This window comes from Dryobates pubescens, chromosome 2 (assembly GCF_014839835.1).
Source record: "Dryobates pubescens isolate bDryPub1 chromosome 2, bDryPub1.pri, whole genome shotgun sequence".
NCBI lineage: Eukaryota > Metazoa > Chordata > Aves > Piciformes > Picidae > Dryobates > Dryobates pubescens.
In genome coordinates this window covers 22,486,758-22,506,034 of record NC_071613.1, presented here as the reverse complement: position 1 = coordinate 22,506,034, position 19,277 = coordinate 22,486,758, and the positions used below count along the sequence as shown (strand labels likewise).

The 19,277-nt window shown below is 43.9% G+C and overlaps 1 protein-coding gene across 3 annotated transcripts in view; it reads right to left on the bottom strand.

Moving 5' to 3' along the window:
• VWC2L (von Willebrand factor C domain containing 2 like) overlaps nt 1-19,277 on the bottom strand; it is a 55,394-nt gene that overhangs the window by 13,623 nt on the left and 22,494 nt on the right. For 2 of the 3 annotated variants that reach the window (XM_009900837.2, XM_054168220.1), the window contains exon 3: nt 18,700-18,829. In XM_009900837.2, coding sequence (XP_009899139.1) covers nt 18,700-18,829 — 130 coding nt within the window. Of the gene's footprint in view, nt 1-12,208; nt 12,323-18,699; nt 18,830-19,277 lie in introns of those variants that run through there. The other variant, XM_054168228.1, reaches the window with a different exon arrangement.

Here is a 19,277-nt window from a genome sequence, read left to right as displayed (position 1 = left end):
TCATTACAGCATTTCAAGCTTTTTAAAAAATGGTCTAAACAGCTAATTTGGAGCTGGTATCAAGTAGTTTAATTTTAAAAGAAAACAATAGCATGCCATTAGAATACTGTATCAGTTAACAACGTGACTGGAAAAACCCCAACAGCCAAAGGGTGGAAAAGTTGGACCTCCCAGAGACTTTAAGTGAAGAAATGCATACCCAGAGAGTGCATATATAGAGAGATATATTTATGCTACCTTTGCATTGACAGCTTAGGTCCCAAGAGTGGCTGTGGAACAGCCCATACCATAGGACAAGCTCAGTCCAGGTGGTTGTGTCCTTATAGAGATTTCCCAGGACACTCAAGAGAGGAATTAGAATGCAGAGTGGCAAACTCACCCAGGGACTTGGCTGGGTGTTCACCCTACTGCATTGCTACAGTACTGGGGGACCTTCCAAGGCACCATCCTCAGACCTCAGCAGGGAGCAGCAGCTCGTCGTCCATGCAGATGTGAGGAGAAAACCTTACCTAGGGAAGCAAGTGGCAAAATAGCCCTTGATTGCCAAGGTACCTGGTCTTTCCTCTCTGCCTGTGTATGTCCATTCAAAGGGGAAGGTTAACAACAAAAGAATAACAACTGAGACTTTTTCTCTGGGTCTGTTGAGATTTTAGCCAACTTATTCACCTCTTGGTTGTGCTGGGTGTGAAAATCTAATGATTTTTATGGCTCATTTAAGCATTTTTATGTCTTTTTTCTTTGGAAAAAAAAAAGCCCCACATTTGGTGTAAGAATTAAAACAGTATTTCATTCTTAACTGCGATCACAGATGATGTATGGAAGAGAGCTGGCTGCACGTCAACTCAATATAAAAGCAGAATTGAAATAAACTTGGTCACTACAGCTGTGCATGATGTTTTATGGAGTGTGGGGGTTTTGGTTTGGTTTGGTTTTTTCTAGCATTCATCAATGAATTGGAAACTGTGACAGTGCTAATTTTGTTGAAAACAGAAGTTAAAAAAGATACAAAACAGGGGAGGCTGGTGCAGGGGGAAGAATAAGGGTTTACACAGAATCACAGAGTCACCAAGGTTGGAAGAGATCTCAAAGATCACTCAGTAGACATTTATCTGAGTTGTGCATTTAGATGTGCAGGCCCCTGAAAACCCAACCTACCACTGGACAATGAAACTGCAGCAGTTACCTCAGGATGACAGTCACACCACCATGCACATCAGTCATGGAGTGAGGAAACCTCTGTGCAAACTGCCTGCCAAGGGGATGAAGGCTTTGTTTAGCTGCAGGAAACCACACAACCACACACTCAGGACAAACCTTCAGCTCCTGTCTAAAACTCAGAGCTTCATCACAATACAGATGCCCGTGGGAACATGTCAATCGGTAGGAAAATGCTTTTATGCCTTTCCACCATCATGAGATGAAATCTGATGCTTTGAGAGCATCATCATGGTCCCTGAGTGTGGTTTGTTTTCTTTTTTTCCCACCTGCAATTTATTTTTCTGATGAAGGTTTTGAACCTGGGCTCATGGTAGAAATGGAATTTCAAAGCAAAGAAAAAAACTTTTCACATAAAAAGACAGGTGCTGCCAAATCCATTTCTTTCTGCTCTCAGTTAATATTTGAGTTCTTGGGTTTTCTGCTGCTGATTTGGAGCAGAACCCCATTTTCATACTTTGTGTGTCACAGCAAGCCCATCTCCTGCCATCTTCACCACTATTCCCATCCTCCTGGCCTCTGCAGTCTTCACCACCATTCCCCACCATTCTCCTGGCCTCCACAATCGAGACACTTGAACGTGTCCAGAGAAGGGCAACAAGGCTGGTGAGAGGCCTTGAGCACAAGCCCTATGAGGAGAGGCTGAGGGAGCTGGGATTGTTTAGCCTGGAGAAGAGAAGGATCAGGGGTGACCTCATTGCCCTCTACAACTACCTGAAAGGTGATTGTAGCCAGGAAGGGGTTGGTCTCTTCTCCCAGGCAACCAGCACCAGAACAACGGGACACAGTCTCAAGCTGTGCCAGGGGAGGTTTAGACTCGAAGTGAGGAGAAAGTTCTTCACTGAGCGAGTCATTCGTCATTGGAATGGGCTGCCCAGGGAGGTGGTGGAGTCACCGTTCCTGGAGGTGTTCAAGGGGAGATTGGACGTGGCACTTGGTGCCATGGTCTAGTCGTGAGGTCTGTTGGGACAGGTTGAACTTGATGATCCTTGGGGTCTCTTCCAACCTTAGTTATACTGTGATACTGTGATACAATGACAGACACAGAAATGACTGTCCACAGGCAGGCAAGAAAGGTGAATTTAAAGAACATGTACATGTATAAAAGCTAAAAGTCTGTCAGTAACCAAAGACTCCTCTTCCAGTCAAAGGATGGACTCTTCTGGAGGGCATTTAACAGAGCTGAGAGGCACTGGACTTTTTTTCATCCCTATGAATTCAGGTTGGGCTGCAGTGTCAGAGCTTGCACTGCTGTACAAATTCCTGGAAAAGGGAATAACCACAACATTGGAATAATGATTTCCTCATTTGTTTGGGGAATTTAATTACCTGCCTAAACCACAGAAACAGGCATGTGAGAAAATATCTCTCCTCTGGCCACTCCACAAAGAACTGATAACCTTTGTTAGAAAGCTGAGAAATTGTGGTGCTGAAATCTGCAGCTCTTGAGGAAACAGCAGGAGAAGAAGGGGGAAGAATATGGGGCAGAGCAAGATGGATGGACTTTGAGGGCACACATGAGGAGAGCAAACCACTGCAAGGACAGGCACACCTTGGTCTGATTGACAGATGAGACATCCAGAAGTTGGTGATTCTGGAATAAATAGGGTCCTATAGTCTTCAGCTGGGACCTGCCCTGATTCCTCCAGCAGCTGCAGATGTAGCTTTAATCTGTGTTTTGTCCCCAGATTTTGCTCTTTTGGGGGCCCATTATGCTACCTGAATTTAATGGCATCCATGGCATTTCCACAATGCTTTCTGATGGTGCCATGCAAAGAGTCAGGCTGCTAATAAAAATGAAATGAGTGGTGCTAGTTTTGCATGTGAATAGTTGCATTTAATGAAACCATCAAATGGGAAAGTATTGTCCTTTCCTTTGCTGATAATTCTAGGTTCCACTACACAATGCATTACCATAGTCTATATGGGCTTTTACACTCCAGCAGATGCCAAGTGATATTATGCTGATGGGCCAGGACAGAATGGTTATTCTGCACTGTAAGGTAGCAGCTAGCAGCGATGAAAGGCTGGGGAAAATTTATGGTGAATCTATGTGGTTCTGCACTTTTCCCCCCAGATTTTCAGAATGCTTCATTACCCTTCATTCTGCCAGTCTGTTTTTATTACTTAATTACAAGATAAAACTATTACTCTGGTCTTGGTGGCGCCACTGAATGGATTGCAAACAAGAGCCTGCCCTCATCACTGCAACCCTGTGGGGTAGGAATGGCCATGGGGGAAACTGAGGCACAGAGGCAGTGCCCTACTTGAAGGGTTATTAAAACTAAATCCAGCAGCCAACTATTTTTAACAAATCTTGTAGGAACATGACAGGATTGAGGCTGCAAACTGTATTCCCAAAAGTGATGGATATTGGTTCAGACCTTACTGGCAGAGGAAGGAACTGTAGGACAAAGCAGTAAAATGCAACAACTTTCAAATACAATTCCCTAATCCTGAGTGTTTTCACACTCTTGAGGAAATATTCCCTGCCTTGGTTTTCCTGTGTTCATTTTGTCCTTTAGAAATGTTATTTTTTCTTAAAGCCAGAAGGGAGATTTATACATTAGAACAGCTAGTGACCTGATAAAAGGTAATGATTTTATAAAATGCCTTAAAAATGCTTCACTTTAAAAGATTAATGTTTCCTATTGTATTTTGTTCAATGCCAATTAATTACTTAATTCATTAGCACTGTAACACAAAAATAGTCTTTTGAAAATCTGCTACTTTGTGTTGATGCCTTTAATTATGGATAATTAAGTAGTGTGGAAGGACCTGATTATACCTCTGAGCATTTTCTAATCTGGAAAATGAAACACACTCCTGTACTCTTGACTGCATACAACAAAAGCTGAGCTCAACAACTACATGTAATTAAAAAACAAAAGCAAAATTAAATCACCCCAAAATCCAGCCCAGCCCAAAACCCCACAGCTGAAGGAGGGTGGAAATTCCTGGGAAATCTTGAGGGTGTTGTGCACACTGTGCCTAACTGACTTCTTGACCCAATGTTGTAGCCAGGCCCTGCCTGGTCAAGAAGAGGGTAGATTTAGACTGGACATTAAGAGGAAATCATTTACAGTGAGGGTGGTGAGACACTGGAATGTGTTGCTCAGAAAAACTGTGGATGCCCTCTCCCTGGAAGTGTTCTGGGCCAGGCTGGACAGGGTCTTGAACAATCTGGTCTAGCAGAAGGTGTCCCTGCCCATGGCAGGGAGGTTGGAACTAGATGATCTTTAAAATCCCTTCCAACCCAAACCATTCTCTGGTTCTGTGATTCTATGAATATGAGAGGAAGTCCAAGCAAGCTGAACATGGAGCTGCTGCAATCAGTGAGCAAACACAGGCTCAGGGCAACTTGATGTTAACTCCTGCTAAAGTTGGGGACTGATTTCCAGATGGTCCTTTGTACATATGGCTGCAAGAGCCAAAACTGCTAAAAAGAGCAAAGCGCTCTCCAAATGAAATGAAGGCTGACCTTGGAAGATGAACACTTGCCAATGCCAGAAGTTACTCTATTAGTTTGGCTTTGCATTGCTTCCCCTGTTTTTTTTTCCTCCCTCCCCCCAATCCTTTTCTCCTCTTCATTCCTCTGCAGTGATCACAGTGAGAAAGCACAGAAGGCTGCAGTAATCAGTGTCTCTCTCTCAGAAAGGGTTTTAATCTCAGAAGAAAGCCAGGGAAATGTTTGTTTTGAAGACAGCATCAACCTGGCACTTTCAAAGCAGCTGCCCTCCCTGCTGAAGCTGAGATCCTGCAGTAGGGCCCAAGGAGGTTTATTTTTAGCTCTTTTTTCACTCACTGGAAAAAAAACAAGAGGAAAGGAGGGGCTTCAGTGTCTAAATAAAGCCAATCTGTGCTGTCACACCAGAAACCCTCGCTGTATACACCTTCCCTTCCTCCTTCTCTCAGCATCTTATGTATACAACAGACAGCTCCTCCCAGTATTCCAGATCCCCCTGCATCCTCTGCAAGTCATTGCCTTCTGCTTTAATTAAAAGCCACTGGTGATGGTGCTGAGTGGTAAAACAAGGCTAAGAGCTATTGGTTGCTAGTGACCACTCCTGTTTGGCTGTCTGGGAGCTGGCTTTTGCCACTGGTCAGCCCAACCCAAGCCCCTAATGAGCTTAGGGTTATTGATGCGCTGAGCACATACGCTGCAGGATGGGGCTGTTAAGCACCATATCATGAATCAGTCATCAGCACAGATAGAGAGCAGAGGCCAGGGCTGGGTAAACCTCCAGTGGATGCTGTTGAGAGCAAGCATCATCTATTTATCCCCCTCGACTCTTGTTTTGCATCCTTCTTTCCCAGACCACGAGGTGATTGCCAAACCCAGTGAATAAACCCTGTTGTCTTTATTAAAGCATAGAAATGTTTTGGATGGAAACGACCTTTAAGATCATCAAGTCCCACTGTTAATCCAGCACCAAATCTATTTGTCCTTTGAATACCTCCATGGATGGTGACTCCACCACTTCCCTGGGCAGCCTATTCCAGGGCTTCACAACTCTTTCCAAGACAAAAATTTTCCTAATATCCAACTTAAACCTCCTGTGGTGCAATTTGAAGCCATCTGCTCTTGTTCTATTGCTTCTTACTTGAGACAACAGACCAACCTCCACCTCACTACTATCTCCTTTCAGGTAGGTGTTGAAAGTGAGATCTCCTTTGAGCCTTCTTTTCTCCAGACTAAGCAACCCCTGTTGAAAAGCTCTCACATACCATTTTGAAACCCCAGTGCATCTATGGGGTTGGGTGAGCCTGGTCTGTTTCCTGGTCACAGGATGTCCTGGTCAGTCTGATGGTGCCTGTCAGCATCCTACATGAACCTGCCAAGCACAGCCACTGCTGCTGGTCCAAGTTAGCTGGCAGACTTCTCTAATCTTGTCTTTGGCTACAGGATAGCCACAGCACTTTGTTTAACCTGCAGTTAATAGAGGAGATTCTCACTTAATTACATGAAGCCAAGGAGGGAGGTCTCAGGCAGTGCTCCCCTGAGACACAGGAAACTAGCAGCAAAGATGGGGCAATGCAAACTGCAAGAAACTACTGCAGACAACAGAGGTGTAAGAAAAAGTTCTGTGTTTGCTGCTGAAGGGCTTGTAATCCCTTTCCTCTGAAGCTATTTCCCTTCCACCACCACTCCTCCATAGCCATTAGATCCATAGATATAAGGCTAAATCTGTAAAGAAAACAAATCACTTTTACTGCATGAGCTGACTCATTTGGGAAACCCAAGTGACCGTTTCAGCAGGGAAGTCCCTCAAGCATGTGTGAAACAGTTCAAGAAGTGGCTCTGGTAGTTTCACAACAAACACCAGAACAGCTGCACCAAGCACAGCCTCTCTGTGCTTCTCAATCTGTTACTGAGATTTTGGTAAGAGCTTTTTGGCAGAAGACAGCAGCAAATCAGAGAGGCAGAGCAGCAGTATAGGGTGCGTGCAGACCCTCCCAGCCCAGACAAGCACAAAACAACTCTAACTTCACCACTCAGGCTTTCTATTTGTCCCAAGGATCAGTGCCACCTCACAGGAACGATGGCAGCACCATCCCCTGATTTGGAGGGCACAATGCTGGTTTGTAAGGTGCACAACTAACCCTGTCTGTTTTTTTGCTTCTAATAGCTTCATTGTCAAGCTGTCAAGACAAATAAGAGAAGGGGGCAAATCCACAGCTGCTGAAAAAGCACGGGTGTTTCCCTTGCTGCAAGGAAGCCAGGCCAATTTACACCAGCCTTGGGAACTGGATGACAGCTTTTGCGTTTTCTAGGGGGCATGAATGTAGCCAAGAGAAAATGTGGTTTCTGTGCAAGGCAGCAAATACATATAATTGTTACTATTGTGGATGATTTTCCATTTTTAACCATGTTTTTCCAAGTCCTCAATAATTATCATTTGATATTTCCTGTAATACATTTCCTTTTTGTTTGACACAGCTTGAGAAGTTACCAAAAAATTTTCTCTTGGCTGGTAGGATGACAAGGGTACCAGAGCCTCACATACATCAACCACGGCATGTCAAGCAAAAGCAAGGTAAATTCATTCACCAATAGCTGGCAGCCACTGCACCAATCCATAACCCAGTGGGCAGGTCTGTGACTGCCGTGTCATTGGGAAGGGGCCAGTGCCCACACCTCCTGTGTGACTACTGCCGGTCTCTGTTTGCTGGGAGATAAGAGATGACGCATTGGATGCTGCTGCAGACCCAGTTCAGATGAACAATCCTCATGCAGAGGGAGTCCCTTGGACGTCAGCAGTGGCTGTGATGAGTCAGAGATCAGAGAACGAGGCTTTTCTGGAAGGAACACCCACTGTTGGCTTGGCCCTCATGACATCCAAGCCTCTGACTGGCAAACTGAGCTGGCTTGGCACTGAAAAGCTACATGACAGCTGCAGTGCCTTCCCCAGCCTCTGCTCAGATGCAGCCCGAGGAGCTGACGGGGGCATTATTTCCTCCCCAGGTTGTGTAGCCCTTTCTGTATGTGGGGAGAGCTGAGAGGGGATGACACAAATCACACTGGTATTTTGGTTCACAAGCCAGAAACCAGGCAAATGCAGTGACCTGAACTAATGAGACTCAGGAGTATCGAACGAGGGCTCCTGACATTTCCCCATGCATTTCAAGTGGATGAGAAAGTGCAATTCAAGGTGCTATTTGCCAACAGCAAAGCCTGTGGGCCTGATCCTGCAAGGTGTGGAAGGCTTCCAGAGAGGTAGTGGGTACCAGTAGCCCTCTCTGGCCAGGCATGGGTGGCGGTGGCTCCAAAGGCATTTAACTCCTTTGGAGTATTTTAATCCCATATGGGACCTGACTACTTACCCAAGCATGGGTGAGAGCCGAGCAGGCAAAATGTTTCCAATTGCAGTCAGAGCTTTCTACTGTCCATCCCCCACTGGAATTGGGAGGAAAAGTCAGTTGCAAACACTTTTTGGTTTTAAAAAATATCAGAAGAGGCTGCCTGAAATAATTTGTCGGGCAAAAGGCCCCTTAATTTCTGCCTTCTCTATATGAAATGCTCCAAATTATACAAGAACTAATTTCAAAACCATGTCACCCCTTCTACCCTCCTAGATTTGAGTTAATTCATTCCAAAGACATTAAAAAGGGGCATCTGATCATTCCAAGGTTTTTTTCTGACGTTTTTTAACATGCAAACAGCAAGTTTGCTATAATTGGCCTTTTTCCCAGGGATGTTTCAGTGACTCAGCATTTTCTGACCAACATATTCCCATCTCCTTCAAATACTCTCAATCAGCTGCAGAGAAGAAACTCTGAGCTTTGAAAGGTCAGGGAGAACTTTGTGTACTCATCTTCACACAGACCCATATCTGTCAATAGATCCCTCTGCAAGACATCAGTACTTTTCTTTTTGGTTCACCAGCTCCTGCTCCATTTATTCTAGAAAAGACGAGCTTCCCTACCAGCACTACCTAGCACAAAACCTTTTTAACTGGGACAAAAATGTGGCTTAGCTGATGTAAAATGAGTTTTTCCAGTTTACATCAGTTGTGGGACTGATCCATATCTAGTTTTTTTTTGGTTGTTGTTTTTTTTTTCCTCCTTAAAACTACTAATTTAATTCCTTGTGGCAATTACCATTTCTGAGGCAGGTACAAGTAGAGCATACACACCCTAGAGTTCACCTGAAAAGAATAAACCTGGGGAACCTCCATACACAAGAAATATTATATTGCTCACATAGTGTAGAACACATGTGATGAGCTCTGAGGATGATTAAGGGACTCACTCCCCTATGAAGAGAGACTGACGCCTGGGGCTATTCAGTCTTGAGAAGACTGAGGTGATCCCACCAATGTGTATAAATATCTGAGGGGTGGGTGTCAAGTCGATGGGGCCAAGCTCTTTTCAGTGGCGCACAGTAATAAGACAAGGAACAGGTTCAAACTTGAACATAGAAGATTTCACCTCAGCATGAGGAGAAACTTCTTTATGGGGGGTGGGGTGGGGGGGTGTGACAGAGCGCTGGAACAGGCTGCCCAGGGAGGTTGTGGAGTCTCCTTCTCTGGAGACTTTCAAAACTCACCTGGATGCATTCCTGTGCAGACTACCCTAAGTGACCCTTCTTGGGCAGGGAGGTTGGGCCCAATGATCTCTTGAGGTCTTTTCCAAGCTCTGATAGACTGGGACACTGTGATATGCTGTAACCAATCCTGGGGCATTCTGGCCAATGGTTCCATCAAACTTGCACTCATTTTCATTCTGCCCAGGAGATGCACTCCATCAGCAAATTAGGGACAGAGAGGAAGAAAAAATGCACCTGAGAAATATTTTCTGGTCTCTCCAGCCCAGCACGCTAGGATGAAGTGCAAGCATGCAGTAATACCCAGAATGAGATTATTGCACTAATTTTCTCTTCAGAGGTGTGTAGGTGTTGAAAAGGCATAAGGCAGCAGCTGAAATGCAGGACCCTATCAAAGAAGCAGAGAGGATGGAGACATAGAAATGTGGAAAGAAGGAAAGGAAGCAGGAGGAGAAAACTTCCAAGTGCTTTTTTTTGAGTTTTCTCAAACTTGCTTAGCTCTAATCTTTAATTCATATTTTCATTACAGTTTCTTTGCTCTGTAAAGTCTGCATTTCGTGTAAAAGGAGCAGCTCAAACATCAATTATTTGACATAAGTCAACCCCTTGTTTAAGTCCTCTACTCTGCATGTATGTAGGCTCCAATAAAAGAAGCATTAAACATTCATTAAATTAGAAATACATGAAGACAGTGTCTGCCACTCTTCTCATACAGATATGCTTAATAACCCCAACCTTCTAGAGCAGCAAAAGCAAACCCATCTCTAATCCTTTTAGAAAGCCTGACCATGCAAAACACCCCAGACTGCAATTTGCCTGTGAGTCATCACAAGACTATCAGCTCTTGCAGGTCAGATCCTCAGCTGGAGTAAATCAGAGTGAAACAACGCTGCCAGTGTTACACCAAATGACACAAACTCAGGATTTGGCTTTAGGCTTCTCTTGCAGCAAAATGGTTTACAGCAATGTAATTGGGCAATAATGTCACTTTTGGTCTTTTAAGTTACACTAACAATTTGGTCAGGTTGGAGACAGCAACATCATACCTGCTTTAACTTCAGTATGACCTGGGCTGCTTGCGTTCTGCAAGAGGATCCTGGTTTCCTAACCTGAGTCCAGGAATCTTTCCTCCCAAAACAGCCCAAACCCACTCCCTCCTCTGCATTATGCTCTCATGATGATAGTGGATCTTGAATAACCACTGCCATATGCTTGGGCACACAAATTTCAGCAACATTTTCCCAGGGGAAATCACCAGTGAGCAGATGCTTCTTCCTAAGTATTTCTGAGTTTAAAGAGCAATGCAGATCCTGTAACTGTTCCACATCTCTGTGAGTTCTGTCCACTTAAGAAGTGCTTTGGAGCAAGTCCCAGCAGGGGGGTTTGACTCGATGATCTCTGGAGGTCCCTTCCAAAGTTCTGTGGAATGACTGCTTACAATCCTGCCCAACCTTTCTCTTTAGGGTGCCTGTAGACATTCATTTTGAATTCTGCTGGGATGGAAGCACAGAAACTTGGTTAGGACCTGGCATACAAATTTGGCACAGCAGTTTTAAGCTCCTGCCTGGCCTTCATCTGTCTGGTAGAATCTTCTCCTGTCTTGTTTAATGTGTGAATTCTCCTTTTCTTGCTTCCTGGGCAGAGGAAGAGATCACAAACTCACAGGAAGCGATCACAAATTCCCAGGAAGCATTAGCAGATCTGTGAGCGTGCAAAGGAACGCGCTGGGTCAAAAGGGGCTGCTGTCCTGCTGGCTCTCTACCACAGCACTCTTTGAATGGAGCTTTTCCCAACACTGTCCCTATCACTCTGGCACTACACAGGACAGCAGCTACCACTTTGTGTGAGCACTGAGCTGTGTGATAGAGTTAATCACATTAAGTGCTGTTCAGTTCATGCCTTTTTTGTTCTCTAAAGGCTTTTCCTCTCCCTTGCCTCTTTCAGTCTCTCCTTCTTCTAAACTTCGGGAGCTGGCAGATTCAACTCAGTTCTCCTTGATGTTATCCAGCACCAGTAAAGCTTTTCACCATTTTTAGATGACTTTTCCAGCAGGGAGCAGGTCACAGACCTGAGTCAGTGGGCTACTGAAGCATCTAGGTAATCCCGCTGTGTGAGATTTCCAAAAGCAATGGAGGGGTTAGCTCTTCAGAGATGCTTACCTGCCTAACTCTCATCAGGAACTCTGATATCTATGTGCCTTTAACCACTTGGCCCAAAGTGATGGAGGTGAACAAGCTCCACTGAAAATCATTTCAGTGAAATCACTTCTTTTCCCAAGGAACAATAAGGCAAGTACTGAAGCATGTTGTCAAGTCGGTGACTGTTTGTCCCAAATACACCGTCTTGTTTTCAGTCCTGATCTTCCTCCAGTTTTTAAACCACTTCTTTTTTCCTCTTTTGGTAATCAAGTCACTCCTTTAATGAGGCAAATAGGGTGCCACAGTTTACATTCCTGATGGTAAACTCAGTGAACATTGGCTAACAAAGAATCCTGCATCCTTTGTAATCTCAGGGATTTTCTTTAGCATTCAGCCTGCCAAAACCACTGACTTCCCAGCTGACCATGAAGCCATGGTGCATTGGGTCTGTCATCACAATGTTAAGGTGGCTTCTACAGGTTCTCCAAAAACGGAAGAAAAGTTCTGATTTGGGATGGCATCTCTGCATTAGCTCAGCAGCACTGAGGAGTCAGCTGCGAAGCACCCACAAGCCCCCATGCACTGGGCAAGAAGCAAGTCCTTCCTGTGACCCCCTCAGCCTGCCATCTGACTGGGGTGGTGATGATGGCATCAACTGAGTACCCAAAAAGCTGGCTGGTTGCCATGAATACTTCATCCATTGAGAATGAAGGGTGATGCAGCTACTGCTATGCTATTGGCTTCAGTCTCTGTGACCTATGAAGAGGATTGTAGAGTCCAGAAATGTCCAGCGTAGGGAGATACATCTTCTTGCTGACTGGTCACTCTCAACTTGCATCTGCACAATGAATCAGCATATTGCATAGACTTTGACTGAAGGAGTTTTAACTGCAATCTTAAAATCTGGCCATTTCAGGAATTCCTGAAATAAATTAGAAGAGGAATTTTATTTAGTTGTTTTTCCTAAAGGAATTTCCCTACGGCTCCAAGCCACTGTTTTCCACATAGTAAATGAACATGAAGTCTTCTCTCATCCTCTTGCCACATTTTCTGTGTCATCTTTATCCTGAAACATTGCATATAATCAAATTGCAGACAAAAAAATCCTCTCCCCAAAAACCTTCTCTTTTTTCCTCTAACTTTTAATTTTGTTTCCATGCTTCATTGATTTTTTTTGTCACTGATCATGTTAGAAGATGCTTTCCAAAACAATGACCTGGAGATTCAGTGATCCACATCTTGCAGATAAATAACAAACTATATTTATGTAATATAACATGGGTAAATTAATATCCAGGCACTGGATTATTTGATTATTTGCAACAATAGGGACCATGTGGGAAAGTTCTTTTTGTCAATATTGGTTAACAACTCGCACTGCTAATCTATTACCTTCAGCTGAAATACAATAAATAATTTACATTTATATAAAGCCTTTTGTCCCCCAAAATCCCAAAGGGTTTTTGCAAACTAAACAGGTCGCATTCACCCCCTGAGACAATGCCTGGGCATTGATTTGGTTGTCACCCTGATTCAGAAGGAAGAGCCCTGTTCATTGACTGCAGCACCAAAATAAAGGTGTGTTCTGTGGCATCTAGATTCTCCTAGGAGGTCTACCCACCCAAGGGGTAATCAGTATGTACCATGTTTAATTTATGAATGTAAATCAAGTTCCTGAACTAACTTTCACCTGGAGTGCAGCTGGGCCGGATGTGGGAACAACCTGGCCTGGGAGCTGCCTGGCCACATCCCAGCACCAACTTCCCCTTGTTGTCAACATTGGAGCTTGGACACTCTTTTGGCCCTTGGGGACTTCCAAAAATCTCCTGCTTAGAAAAAAAGGAAATCTACACCCAGCTTGCTAGGAAGAGGCAGCCTTGAAGGTCAGCCCTGGGTGTTGTTCCTCACAGCAGCATGCAAAATTCGCCTAGGGCCATGTAGTGCATACTTGTTTGGTAAAGGAAAGGCTGCCCTCAGCTTTGACAAGCTGGGAAAATCCTTGGGGGTTTCTTGGCAAAACAGACTGTGTTACAGAAGGAACAGGCTGGGATGCAGAATGCTTATTGCAAATTAACTCAAACAGTGAAATAATGAGCAGCAAGTTTATACTCTCTGTAAGTCAAGAGAGAAGCTTAGGAAAAGTGCAGATTTAAATGCATGGAAATAAATTATTATTTACTCACTGTTGTGCTCATGGACTCAAAGACAAAGGCATTTTTATGGAATTATTAATATTTATAGCACATTACAATAAACACCCATAAGAGCTTTGACCGAATACATGTGATTTTACCAAGGTAAAATCTCTTGAAGCTCAAAGGGACCTTTTACCTGGGTGTGGAGGTCAGGATCAGACTCTTTCCCCTGAAGTCTGTATCAAGTGTGATAGTTTGAAAGTTTAATTAAAGACACAGTGACAGATTAGCTACAAAACATCTTCCTGCTGCCCAGTATTTCATCACAAATGTCTCCAGAAGCCCCTGCTAACATGAGCAAGCAGACTTGCCAGGAAGTATTTCATTGCAGGTACCTTAGTTTTTTATCTGTCTCCTTGGGTAACAAATTCTTTTGTTGAGGATTGGAGGCAACAGAAAATTAAATTAAAAGCAAAACCAGACCCCAAACGAGAAATTTATAATGCTTATTCTGTTCATCCCTCAAGAAAATGAAAGTGCCAAGGCAAAGTCTATTCTAGCAATTGCATTAATGTATGTGCAAATGGGTGAAGGCACTTTTGAAATGCTCTGAGAAGAATTTCCCACTTTAGAGAGAAGTTAACAATTCTATTGTGGCAGTTGTTGGAATTCAAAAAATAATTTCCCTGACAGAGCTGTGCCATAAAATCCCCTGTGATGATGTATGTTTGCCAATGTTGAGGTTATTTTTGGATACAATTTTGGAGGAGCACTTCATAAAATCAGTGGAACGTGGGTAGTCAGGACTCCTGTGCTTCCCTTTTCTTGTTTCCATTCATCTCCAACCTTTCCCTGAGCAGCTGTGAGGCTGCTAATTTGAAATTGCATCTGGTTTTTCTTCTATGGAGCAGCAGACGGGTGGATGCACAAGAGGTGTGACGCTAAACCCTCTTTGAGCGCTGGGCAAAGATAAGCATGTCACTAACTCACCATGGCACTGGAGGAAGGACCTCCAAGGCCATGTGGAGACTCCCTGCTGGAGCCCTGAAAGGGCATGTTGAGAGTGGGTGGTTTTGGATCTGAATAAACACCAGTGGGTAAGGCAAAACGCAACATATTTCTCCCTTTGTGCACAGCAGTAGATGAGAGTTGCTTGGAGTTGGCAAAGAGAATAAACTCATGTAACCTGGATCACAGGTTGAACCAGACTGAGAGATGTGAGTGACGACATACTGGGGATCTCCCCCATCTCTGCATCCTTGCCAGACCACAGCCAAAGAGTTGAAGGAAATATAAAGACTAACTTCACAGCAGAATGGCTTTAAAAAACACATCCCACCAATATCAAGGCTCAAACCACAGCAGTAGATGGGTTTATGGGGAGGGACAAGCAGAGATTGGCAATTGAGGAGATCAGGGTAAGGTGAGAAGATTAAGAGGAGGCATGCATAACAGCACACAAGTCTACAGCCTTGGCCACAGGAGGATGGGGATCTAGTGAGGACTTTTTGCTTAGAAAGGCTTTGGTGTAAACAGACTGGATGGATGTTATAAGTGAACTGCAGGAGAACCTGGGGGCAGGAGGGCTAGCACAGATGGTGGTGGCCAAGAGCTTGATTTTAACAGTGATGGGCAAGTTTGGGATCCCATGCAGGAGAGAACTAACAATAGCTGACACACTTTTGTCTGGAGAAGTCACAGTCACTAGAAACAACAACTTGGGGCCATAATTCTGCAGTCTGCCACTACCAGGAAACATGAAATCCAGTGACCTTTCATCTCCATGACAGAAATGCTGTGCAGCACCTGGAGCCATCACCCTTACAATCCACTCTGACAAACCGGATGATGGAACATAGAGGAGAAAACGTCCTCACCCTCCCTCCCAAATTTTAGCCTCCCAGTGAACTCTGCCTGCTCCAAATGTAAGGCAGCATCTCTTGCTGAGCAGGGTCAGCTTTTCATGAGCTGTAGCATTTAGCAAAGCACCAGACAACAATTCTTGTAACAACAAGGAATAAATCTCTAAAGCCACTTGTTCAGACTGTTCTTAAATGATGGTAGAGGAAGGGAAATTGATATTGGCTTTTTATGAATCTTTTGGTCAGGTATGTTAGAATCAACAGATTTTTGGATTAACCTCACTCCTTCACAGCACTTTTGCCCTTGGCAAGACATGATTAAGAAAGGCATGAAAAATCTATCTGAATGTATAGAGAGGAAATTATTCCCTTGTTAAGGGCAGCAACAGCTAAACAAGCAGGTGAGCCAGGCTGCTAACAGAGTGCAGCAAACAATGCAGGGCTGTGTTTTAACCTAAACCAAGGATCTCTCCTTACCAACATTTTTAAGAGTAGCTTTTGAAATGAGGATTTGCTCTACATGGTGTTCTAAGGATTGATTTCCACCCCACCCCCACCCCCCCTCTCTCCGCCCACTGGCTGTATCCCTTGAGATACTCTCTTTGTCAGTCTAAAATGATGACCACAGACACTTAGCTATAATCTTTTCACATCACACTGGCCCTGTAACTGTCTTCACCACTTTGGCAGAATGCAAAAGCTACTGGATGGAAGGAAAAAAACCAAATAAATTAAACAAAATAAAGGAAAGGGGAAAAAAAAAAAAGAAGTTTAGTCATTTCAGTGGGTCTGTCAGTTTGTGTTATCTTCATGCATTTGTGAAACTGAGCTTTAATTGACTGGCTGCAGTGAAGAGCTGAAAGGTAAAATCTTGGTCTCAAGATGAGCACACAGCTTAAAGTGTTGCAATCCTCATTCATTAGGATGTGTCAGAGGGACTTAGACAGTAATGTGTGTTACTCTTTTACACAAAGTGCCCAAAATCTAAGGGGGAGGTGAAGGGTATGTGTCACACTTGGAGCCACATTCAAACAAAATTTGCCTTTCGGATTCCCTGAGAGAATGTAGACTATTTTGGTGATTGCTGATTTCTATCAGTGTTTGAATTATTTAATTTCATTTATGAAGAATAAAGCAAAAACTACTAGCATTGGCCAGCATTTAGCCAGTAAGCTCCAGCTGCAACAGGAAGAGCAGAACTGGGGTCTCACATCTCACCCCTACAGCCAGGCTAGGAAGCAAGGAGGGTTTCTTCTCTTCTCCACAATATCTCCCATGTACATATGCTCCTTGGTCCCAAAGAAGAGTCAAGCCACTGTGCCATCTCTCTCCTTTATCCACTGCTAGCTCAGAGCTGCACTGCTAGCCCTGGAATCCCTGGTTCAAGAGACCAGGATTATCAAGTAATGCAGGCTGCTCTTAAGAGGATGGTGAGAAATATATCCCTGACTAAACCAGGGTTCAGAGAATTTTATGTATGTATCTCCAACAGATAAGTGAAGAGAGCAGTGGAGAAGTTTGGCAGAGCCACGGAGGAAGCCTCCTGGCTTCCAGTTGAGAGAGTCAATCACTACACCATGCACTGGAGCCCCTTCAGTAGGTGGTTAATTTTCCTTCTGTTCTCCTGTCCTCAATTCCCATCAGTAGTTGCTGCTTCATTCCCTTTACTCCTGGTTATTTGGGCACTCTGTTTCAAGAAAACAGATGCTCCCCACTCTGCAAGGGTTGCTGGGAATTACAACACTGAAGGCAGTCAATCCCAAAGAGTCTGGTTACCAGGGGAAATGATCATGGTGGTGAAGGGTTGGTAGGGAAATCCAGCAGCTCCTGGACCTGAATGAAGACACCTTTGCGTCAGTACTCCTGGGAAGTCTGAATGATGCTTGGATTCATGTGACATGATCCAGATGGGATGGAATCAGCAAGTGCTGCCACCATAATGAAGGGGGAACACACAAGAGCAGCATTCGTTTGGTGTGAGTCTGAGCTACCATGACAGCTATGGCGATGGCCAGTGTAACCCTGCCCAGTCATCAACGCAAGACATCAATCTTGTTGAGTGCAATGGGAAACCTCACACACCTGAGTGCAGTGGACCATGTGCAAAGGTGGCGGCTAGAGCTGGTTACCATACCTGTTTGCTGAAGTTCATCAACAACAACAAAACAATGGCATTTCCTACAGACATTTTCTGCTTTTCATTTCAACAGAAACATAAAATGCTCTAAATGAAGACTTTTCAGAACATTTTGGAGTAAAAATCATGGTTTAATGTAAACCTCAGAATTCTGCATAATATTTTCAGTATAATTTGCTAGACTGGTCTTAATTTTGCCAATTCCACTTCAACTCCTTGCCTTTTCTCTGTCTTAAAGAGCAGAAAATATATTGAAAATGTTCTTTCTTTGCAAACATTTTCATTTAGAGCCAAAAGCAACCAGTGCTCTTATCCAGCAGCAGTGATGTATGTAAGAGGAAATATACATGGACAGTGAATTCTGAACACAAGAAGATGAATCTAAGTAGCGATTTCTTACATGATAAGAAAGCCATGAAGAGGTTTATGTGATGCTAGCTCACCTTTTAATTTGTCTTCATATCTATGTTAGGAGAAAGATGCTTTTCCAGAGACATATGTGCTTGTGGGATGTGATATGAGACTGAGGAGTCCTTCTTGGAAAGAGATTTATTTTCCAAAGAGGTACTTTCAGTCATTCCAAAACCTTTCTTCAAAGTATTACTGAATCAGAACTCAACTCATGAAATAACTCCAGCAAGACAACGAGGGCCAAGGCTACACACACAGGCTCCTGCACACAGGTAACAGCGTTACAGGTTTGGCGGTTGCCTTACTGGCCTCATTAGAAGATATACCACTGATTATGGTGGGTTTTTCCCTGGTCTTAATTAATAACCATTGGTTTCTTAACTTAAGGTCAGAGACTGTCTCTTTTCTTATATATTAAGACTTTCCTATATATGCTTTCATTCATGACAGACTAATTATGAGGAAAAAAAAAGAAGATGTGAAATAATCATCATCAATATCAGGACTCAGTCTTATAAAGCCTTGCTCCAGTCAGCAATACCATCAGCTTCAATGAGAAGAAAGAGGCCAGGAAGGGCAGCCTGATTTTTCAGTTTCTACACTGTGACTGAAGCCCACGCACAAGGATAAGCAACAGCCCCAAAGCCAGCCTGTGCTGATGGGAGCGTATCTCCTGGCAATGCACAAGTAACAACATTTTAATAAAATGTTCCCTTCGTATCTCTTTGTTAAAGCCAATACAGGACTTTCTTACCATTTTTGCAGACCGGACAACACTGTTCTGGTTCATAGACCGGGTTGACACACTCGGGAACTGCGCAGTCTGCTACAACACAGTGAACTTCATTGCTGGGCTCGCAGCGACACCATTCGCATGGCGAAGGCTAGGAACAAATCTGAAATTAGCCCATTTCCTCCTGTAGCTCACAAGTTTGCAACATTTCTATCTTGCCACAAGATAAACACATCAGCATTCAGTACCTCTTGACTGCATTCATTCATCATGGGTAATACAAATTAACCTATAGGACAAAAGAGCACCATCCGAAATAGACGACCACAACATTACAAAAACCATTGAGTATGATACTTGTTTTCCCAGAGAGGGGGTGGAGCTTTTTAGCATCCATGAGACTTTATGTCCCTCATTCAAAAAGGCCAAACTGATCTGTTGCTATCTTACACAACTGGCCAGAAGCAGAGCAGGATATTTTGAAGATCACAAGTGGTGGTTCATGTAAGGAAGGGAGGACAGGGCGATTCTTCAGGTCATATTCATATCTCAAGTACAGTAGGACTGCCAGCAAACCCCAAGCTGTCGGAAAGGTGCTG